The following is a 9,872-nucleotide window of genomic DNA, read 5'->3' on the forward strand; positions in this document are numbered from 1 at the left end:
GCCAACATTACAACATGATTAATCATACAATGCCCCAAATTCCTACAAGAACACTCAACAACACAATGGCAATGTCTCAACATCAAATTTTCAACTCCAAATCTCAAATTTTCAACTCCACGTCCAAATTTTCACATCCCCAAACTTCCAATTCCAAATTTTCAAACTCCAAGTTTTTAAACCACAAATCTTTCAGGTCCAAACTTTCAATTCCAAATTTTCAAATTTTAAATTGCAAATTCCAAACGCCAAGTTCCAAGTTTCAAAATTCCAAAGTTTCAATTTTCAAAATTTCAAAAGGAAAAATCTCCTAAACAAATTTTCAAAAAGACAAATCTCCTAAAAAAATCTTCGAAAGGACAAATCTCCATGAACAAATCTTCAAATGATAAATCTCCATGAACAAATCTTAAATGGACAAATCTCCATGAATACATCTTCAAAAGGAAAAATCTGTTGAACAAATCTTCAAAGGAAAAATCTCCTAAACACATCTTCAAAAGGAAAAATCTCCTGAACAAATTTTCAAATGAAAAATCTCCACGAATACGTCTTCAAAAGGAAAAATCTCTTGAACAAATCTTCAAAGGAAAATCTCTTGAAAACATCTTCAAAAGGAAAAATCTCCTGTACCAATTTTCAAAGGAAAAATCTCCTAATCAAATCTTCATAAAAGGAAAAATCTCCCGAACCAATTTTCAAAGGAAAAATCTCTTGAACACATCTTTAAAAGGAAAAATCTCTTAAACACATCTTCAAAAGGAAAAATCTCCTAATCAATCTTCATAAAAGGAAAAATCTCTCGAACCAATTTTCAAAGGAAAAATCTCTTGAACACATCTTTAAAAGGAAAAATCTCTTAAACACATCTTCAAAAGGAAAAATCTCCTGAACCAATTTTTGAAGGAAAAATCTCTTAACACATCCTCATAAAAGGAAAAATCTCCTAAACACATCTTCAAAAGAAAAAATCTCCTGAACAAATTTTCAAATGAAAAATCTCCATGAATACATTTTCAAAAAGAAAAATCTCCTGAACAAATCTTCAAAGGAAAAATCTCCTGAACACATCTCCAAAAGGAAAAATCTCCTAAACCAATTTTCAAAGGAAAAATCTCCCAAAACACATCTTCATAAAAGGAAAAATCTCCTAAACCAATTTTCAAAGGAAAAATCTCATAAGTATATCTTCAAAGGAAAAATCTCCTGAACAAATCTTCATGAACACATCTTCATAAAAGGACAAATCTCCTGAATAAATCTTCAAAAGAAAAATCTCCTAAACAAATCTTCAAATGACAAATCTTCTGAACAAATCTTCAGAAGATAAATCTCCCGAACAAATCTTCAAGAACAACTCCAAATCCCAAATTGTCAATTCAAAATTTTCATTCCCAAGATTAAAAAATTCCACATTTTCAATGCCCAAATTTTAAACGCAAATCTTCATTTTTAAAAAAAATTTAAACTTCAAATTTCATGATCAAAATTCCAAGCCTTAATGTTCAAAATTCTAAAGCTCAAAATTTCAAATTTCAAGTTCTACATTTCAAATAAAAATTTCTAAGTTCCAAAGTCTTAGAATTTGAAATAAGAATTTCAAAACTTCCAAGTTTCAAAGTTCAAATGTTTCTCAAGAGAAAAATCTTTTGTTAATTAAACGTTTCCTGACAAAGTTCAAAATTAAGAGTGAGCAAATGAAAATCACACATCTCAGAAACAGTGTGACCATGAAGCACCTGTTAGTTAAAGTCTAATTTAAAATTTTGACTTTTTGCAGAAAGCAAATCCAGATCAAGTTATAGTAAATCCCTTAGATCATCATCATAGAAAGCAAATTCAGATTATCAAGGTAGAGTAGATCCCTTTGATCATCATTGTAGAAAGCAATCCCAGATTATCAAGGTAGAGGAGATCCCCTTGATCATCATTGCAGAAAGCAGTCCCAGATCATCAAAGTAGAGTAGATCCCTTTGATCATCATCACAAAAAGAAAATCTAGATTATCAAGGTAAGGTAAATCCCTTTGATCATTATTGCAGAAATCAGTCTCAAATTATCAAAGTAGAGTAGGTCCCTTTGATCATCATCACAAAAAGAAAATCCAGATTATCAAGGTAGAGGAGATCCCTTTGATCATCATTGTAGAAAGCAGTCCCAGATTATCAAAGTAGAGTATATCCCTTTGATCATTATTGCAGAAAACAAATCCAAATTATCAAGGTAGAGGAGATCCCCTTGATCATCATTGCAGAAAGCAGTCCTAGATCATCAAACTAGAGTAGATTCCTTTGATCATCTTTGTAGAAAGCAAATCCAAACTATCAAGGTAGAGGAGATCCCCTTGATCATCATTGCAGAAAGCAATCCCAGATTATGAAAGTAGAGTAAATCTCTTTGATCATCATTGCAGAAAGCAAATCCAGATTATCAAGGTAGAGAAGATCCCCTTGATCATTATTGTAGAAAGCAGTCCCAGATTATCAAGGTAGAGTAGATCCCTTTGATCATCATCATAGAAAGCAAACCCAGATTATCAAAGTAAAGGAGATCCCTTTGATCATCATTCCAAAGCCGACCCCCTTTATCATCATTTTAGTTCCAGATTATCGAGGCAGAGGAGATTCCCTTGATCATCATTCCAAAGCCAGATTGAGATCAAAGTATATTAGATCCCTTTGATCATCATTCTAGCAATTCCAAATCAAAGTAGAGGAGATCCTTTTAATCGTCATCCCAGACAACTCCATTTTCAAGATCAGGATAGGAAAGTTTCTTGGTCACCTCAAATTGCCAAGAATCATTTCCAGAGTCATCAACTACCAGCTAAGTCCGGTATTTTTTCATTTTTTGAGTCAAAAGATTAGGCTAGTTCTATGTTCCAAGGTTTTAGGTTTGAGGGCTAGGTAATCTTTGAAGATTCAACCTCAATTAAATCATGGTTGCCAAAATCAGTGTCTTTGTTTTACATTGACATTCGTTTTTCAAGCTCTGTCAATGAGGGGCATTCTATAGATACTCAATTTTGCACCCATGATTTAATCAATTTGTTCTTGCATTACATGCATCAACTTGTATTTGCATAACATGCATCAATTCATTCATTGCATATCATAAAAATGATTTTGAGATTCTAACGGTAGCAGCAGAGTTTTTGGTTTTCAAAATCAAACCATCAGATCAAAAGATATCACATGGTCAAGTCTACACGATCAACATGCATTGTGTCTAGGTAGAATCAACTACACATGATCAATTTAAATTAATTATGATCGGCTAAACAATTAAAATTAGTTAAAGAATTTTGTGATTGGTTGATAATTTGTGTTAAAATAGGGATGTATGCATGAGAATAAAAGGGATGATTGGATAACAATAAAATTGTGGATAATCTAAATTTTATCAAGATTTATTTTAGGGTATTTATCTACAAAATAGTTGTTCTTAAATATCCCGAATTATCCAAAAAAGAGATGAAAAATCATAGACGGAGGATGAAAACGCGTCTAGGTACAAGGACCAGCAAAAAAAAAAAACCTAGAAGAGGAGTCCAAACGACACCCGAATACAAAATTGCGTTCAGGGTCCAAAGGCCAATTCAACACTTTTGGAGTGCCGAAGGGACAAATTTTCATGTGATAGGCTTTGGCCCAACGACCTTCGGGTGACGATAAAGCACACCCTTTTCGATCTTTTTGCAAAAAGATGCATCTGAAACCCTAATCATTCGTCCCTATTTTCGAGATTCTTTTGGCCTTTGTAAATAGAGACTGAGCCTCATAATTCAGCACCTTTTTTTTTTTTTTTTTTTTTTTTTTTTTTTCGCTCTATGAGGCATACGTTTTGGGGTCCCAAACAGCTCATATTTTCTGATCTCCTCTCAAAGATTTGCTAGAAGAATTAGGGTTTTTAGGTTTCAAGGTTAACTGAATAAGTTTCTTCGAACCCTAAAACATCCTCTCAAGAACAAAGTGTGCTCATGCAAGAGGATGCTTCTTTCACCCTTTCTCTTTGTGCTTCTTTTTATGTTGATGATTGTTTTATATATAGCATGAATTGTTAATTTTTGTTTTATTAAAGCATGATTGTTTTTATTTGATTGTTATAATCTTTTTCTTGAATGTCAATAAATTTGCATGTGAACAATTATTTTTCTTAAAACAAAACAGATCTGCATTTTTGTAAGATGTAGATCTGAATTTTTCTCAATGCAAAAATAGATCTGCATCTTTATAAGATGTAGATCTATACTTTTCTCAAACAAAAAGAGATCTGAATCTCATGATTTGCATCTTTATGAGATGCAGATCTAAATTTTTCTCAAATCAAAACTGATTTGTATCTTTCTTAAAATACAAATCTGATTTTTTTAATACATGCAAATTGTTGAAATAAAGAAATAGATTATGTATTATTGTGTTTGTGTTTATTTTAATTCATGATTGCATAAATTTGGATTATGAGTGAAACTCTTTTTAAAAAATCTTTTTCATTCTTTTTAAAAATATATAGCAAAACAGATCTGAAGTTTTGTCATCAAAAATCTTTTTTTTTTTTTTAATATAACAAATCAGATCTGAACTTTTATCATCAAAAACCTTTCTTTTTACATCCCACAAAACAAATTTGATGTTTTGATAAATCAAAATCATTTTAAAAAAAAAAAAAAAACAGATCTGAATTTTCTTAACAAAAGAAGAGATTTCATTCATAAATAAATTTGTGTGATTTAATTTTTCATTCAAATGTTCAACATATCATACATGACATGCATAACATAGTACATTGGTCACAACAGTCTAGAAGACCAGACTCTATCTGGGCGGAATGGGTGCCTAACACCTTCCCATTCCGTAACCTAGCCTCTAGATTTAGGTCTTTGGTTAAGTAGATCTAGTCTTGTCTTTATTTGTTTGGGGTAGAATATAAATAGGACAACAACCCATGTAAATATTTGGTAGATTGTAATTAGAACCCAAAGCTGTGTAACTTTTCAAATTTTCAGATATGTAATTTTTATTCAATCAATAAGTGGAACCATTCAATCATGTATTTTGTAATTAGTATTTTTCTTATTTTTTTGTATAACGAAAAATAAGTGATGACTCCATACCACTTACCCCAAAAGTGAGGTACCCTAAAAAGGTGTCCGAATCTTTTTTTTGGGGGACGCTTTCATTGAGGCTGCTTACAGATATCAAATATCAAAGTACATGTCAAGATAATTTAGTTACAGTAGAGTCAAAAACATAGATTTAAAATTGTAGACATGTGTGAGAAACATTCATAAGTATGAAAATAGTGAAGCCAAAGTATCAAATTAGTATAAATTATGAATGCTAAGACCTATTTTTTAACAATTTATGTCCAAAATAAATGGCTTTTCAAAATAAATTATGATATTTCTTAGAGTGTGTGTTGCTTAACAATGATATGATATTCATAATAGAGACCATGTATAATTAAGTAAATAATCCAACTTTAATGTATATTCTCAAATTGAAATAGAGTACTAAACACAATTGATAATAGATTATAAAATTAATTTTCAAGATTGTAAATTTCTTATATATTTTTATTCTTTATCAAATGAGTTATCCAATAGGCCATTTGTAATTTTGTTTTATATTTTGGGATGCTAATATTGTGTAGAAATAAAACTTGTATATTTGTTTTACTTATCTTTGTGTTATTTTGTTTTAGTTAGCAATATTGGAATTTATATAATTTTAAAATTATTGAATAAGTATTAACAAGTTTAACTGAGTTCATTCTTGATATAAGTAGTAAATTCAAAATAATGCATTTTACAGTAAGTAATTTGTTGCATGACTTTCCAAATAGTAAATACAAGTTTTTTTCTTTATTAAAAAAAAAAATCATATGGAAAATACGAGTCAACCCGACTCGCAAACCGATTGACCTGAACCTATTTTAAACCTAATTAAAAAAATGACATGTTTTTGACCTACAACCCGTTTGACCCGACCCGACCCAAACCCAACACACCTGTTTTGCCATGTCTACTTCCACCCCAAGTCCACCCCTAATCATTATCATCACTATTAATGCCACACTTTAACATGGTCACAATGAGTATCATTACCAAATTATTGTCAAACTATACTACTATACTTTTGTGATAAAGTTTCATACAACCATACTAGTATTGCTATCATCGTATTGTAAAAGATATTAATTATTCTACATAAAGAAAATTCAAACCGGGCTGAAGTTCACCACTTGAATGTTGTTATTTTAAAATTTTTCTTTCAAAGACAACCTTACCTACCCTAATCTTTTGGGGGCAAATATTCCAAAATTTCTACCTGCAAACTGAATAAAGATTCCTAGCTATAGTTGAGAACATTTTCCACTTCCTTTTTTATTTTTCAATTATTTCTAGGCTGTTAAACTTTTCTAGCAGGTAGAGTTTGCCCAATATGATAATGATGAATTGATAGACTATGGTACCACGAAAAGCTTTCCTCTCTTTTTTTTCCCCTCCCCTTAAGTGCACATTTGGTTCTTAAACTTGGAACCTAATTATGACACTGTTACATATATTTAGAAATTTTTTAACGTTTGTTTTAGTCTCTATATTTTCGTAAAAACACAAACATATATAGGAGACGTAAGACCATCACAATCACTGTAATTTTATGGGTCAGGACAAACGGAGTATATATGCACCCATAAAAAAATAATAATAATAATAAAAGAAATAAAAAGAAATAAAAAGTATATATGCAATCATTTTTTCTTTAATATTTGAACTCAATTATGAACACGTACACCATCCCACTCCACCAAACAAAGTCCTGGGGAAAAGAACATACAATACTTATCATTATCAGGAAAGTAGAACAAATTTTAGAAAAAAGGAGAATAGAAGTTATTGAGTAGATGTATATGCTGCAGAATATGTTGTGAACTGTGAGGAACCGGTGTAGCTACCAGGGCTTAATGACCGAGCGTAGTGGTCTTCTGAATTACCAGTTGAAGATGTTGATGCAAGAATTGGAGGGGTAAGATAGGTTGGCATTGGCATCTTTGGTTCGAGAATGGGTAACGCAGCTTCAAAATCAAGAACATGAATGGCTTTTCTTATTGACGGCCTAACATTGTAATCTGGATGAGCACACCAAAGTCCAACAACCATTAATCGTTCCATTTGCTGCTCATCAAAATCTCCACAAAATCTAGTATCAGCTGCCTTAAGAAGATTTCTTGTTCCATAAAGCTCCCAAATCCACTCTAACAGAATAGTTTCATCTTCTTTTGCCTTGGCTTCAACTGGTTTTCTTCCACAAGCGATCTCCAATGCTACAACACCGAAACTATATACATCTGACTCCTTGCTGGCCCTACCCGACATAATACATTCAGGGGCCAAGTAGCCCATGGTCCCAGCCAAAGCCGTGGTTTGTGATCCTTTTACATGGTCCACTAGCCTAGCTAAGCCAAAATCACCTAGCTTTGCATTTAAATTTGAATCCAACATGATGTTGCTTGACTTTATGTCTCTATGCAAAACACATTGTTCCCATTCTTCATGCAAGTATAAAAGTGCTGATGCTAGTCCTCGAGCAATATTGTACCTCTCCATCCATGTTAACATGCTTTTACCTTTGAAAAGATGCAAATCCAAGCTGCCATTTGACATGAACTCATAAATTAGAAGAAGATCCTTTTTCTGATCATGGCACCAACCAATTAATTGCACCAAATTCCTATGCCTGAGCCGGCTGATACTCCTTACTTCAGATGCATACTCCTTTATCCCTTGTTTAGATCCCCTTGAAACTCTCTTAATAGCAACATAGGAATTCAGGTCCCCTAAATATCCTTTATAAACCCCACCAAACCCTCCTTGTCCAAGCTTATTTTCCTCGGCAAAGTTATTCGTTGCAGAAACTAATTCTTTGTGGGAAAACTTCTTTGGTCCAGTACCTCGTTCAAATTCATCATCCACGGAAACATCAAAGACTAACTCTTCTTCTTCTTCGCTTGGACGCCACTTTTTCTTATACACAGGGTAAAGCACCACCAAACAAATAATTAAAATGCATGCACCCACGCTGAGGCCCACCACCAATTTTTTGTTGAGCTCGTCTTTATTCTTTTCCACAGAAGGTGCTGGCGACTTCTGATTCACTAAAGGTGATGTCGATTCAAAAGACCACGCGGTAAGAATATGCAACTCAGAAAGCAATCCTGTAGATGCCGAGAACCCAAATTCAACCCATTCTGGTAGGAGAAGTGTCAAATTAATGATAGAAGATAAGTGTTGTTGAATAGGGGTGGTATCATTATCAAAACCAGTGAAGGAGACACTAAAATTTTGTGTACTGGAATCGTAATTGATACTTGCACTATATGTTCTGTTCTGCATAATAGTACAATACCATGGTGTAGAGTTGTGAGACGTCATGTTGTTGATATTGATACCAACGTGTTCAGGAACTGGATAAGAAGGATCCCATGGAGCATTGTGAAAAGTATCGAACTCCACTGCAACGAATTTATTTGTAGCTAGGAAAATGGGTTGTTCCATTTGTACGCGGCTCACAAGGCCAAGGCCAGAGCTATCTGTTGGGCTAGGATCAGGGAAATTTGGGGTTGAGAGGAAAAACATGAGCCCATCTGAATATCTGTCTTTACCTCGAGAATCGATGATGAAGGAGAAATTGGAAGTGAAGTTGGCCACATTTCCTGAGTTCTTGTCCCAAAGATGCATTTGCTCTGAATATGTGGCTCGACCCCAGTTGTCCACTTCATCTGGTGTGAGTTGGATCATTGAACCTGAGTTCGTAGCGTTTCTTGTTGGGGTTACAGGTTTGTACTTGGTTGGGTCACTGAAATCGCTGTAGTTGAAGGATATCTGAGTTGCACATGGGATTATGAGATAGAGGAAAATGCTTATCATCAAGTAGATGATAAACAGCTTTGGTGACTGGAAAATCATGGTCTAGAGTCTCAGGATTTTTGGGACTTAGCTAGAGGCTTGTAAATTGTTATTATAATATATGATATGGACTGGAAGACCACCACATCAATCTGAGATAGCAGCTTTCCTCAAATATCATATTACTTTCTGTGTCTTTTTGTCTAAAAACAACAAAATTCACTATGTTTGATATGACAGATTTTCATTTAAGTCATGCACAAAAATTATAAGATTTACTTTGCATTTGGGACTTGTTTTGGTTTGCAGAGATTACGTATCCGAAATTGCTAGAAATTATTTGATTGATCGCTGGACGCCTACGTTTTTCGGACCAAGGACGCCCATGTGCTTATACCAACTAGTAGTAAGATTGACTTTGATAACTTATTGTCATTTGGGCCAATATTGAATTTTTCGAGAATATATTTTAATAAATACATTATCAAGTATGTTCTACTTAAAAAATTAAGTCTAGTGTTATGTTGAAATTTTTATTAAAAAGTATAAATTTTAAATACAATTGTGTTTGGTTATGTTATTAGATAATATATTTGTTAACCTATAAACAAAAAACAAAAAAAATGCATTTTTTATTATATTAAATAATAACATTCAAAGTATTGCTCGATCCTTGGGAGGTTGCAGATTGGATTTTGTTCACTGAAAGGAAAATGCAATGACCCATGCATTAGCTAGAAGAGCAAAATGCTCAAAAGAATTATTGGCCTAAGATAGAGGATTTTCCACCAAACATCAACGTTGTATTACATTCTGGTTAGCTTCTTAATGAATAATATCTATTGTTTTGGTTATGAAAAAAAATATTATTACTATATACTAAAATAAATAAAAATTATTTAAAAATTGTAATTAATAACACAAAAATAAAATAGTTTCACGTACTTTAAATTAATGTCTAATA

The 9,872-nt window shown here is 32.7% G+C and overlaps 1 protein-coding gene across 1 annotated transcript; it reads right to left on the reverse strand.

Annotated features, from left to right (window-relative positions):
- Positions 1-6,763: 6,763 nt before the first annotated feature.
- On the reverse strand, positions 6,764-9,022 carry LOC112036702 (L-type lectin-domain containing receptor kinase IX.1). Its single transcript, XM_024069531.2, has one exon. It carries the CDS (start codon positions 8,966-8,968, stop codon positions 6,896-6,898), a length of 2,073 nt encoding a protein of 690 aa, XP_023925299.1. The 5' UTR covers positions 8,969-9,022; the 3' UTR covers positions 6,764-6,895.
- Between the last annotated feature and the right edge of the window lie 850 nt (positions 9,023-9,872).

This window comes from Quercus suber, unplaced genomic scaffold (genome assembly GCF_002906115.3).
Source record: "Quercus suber isolate HL8 unplaced genomic scaffold, Cork oak 2.0 scaffold_14, whole genome shotgun sequence".
In the NCBI taxonomy this organism is placed as follows: Eukaryota; Viridiplantae; Streptophyta; class Magnoliopsida; order Fagales; family Fagaceae; genus Quercus; species Quercus suber.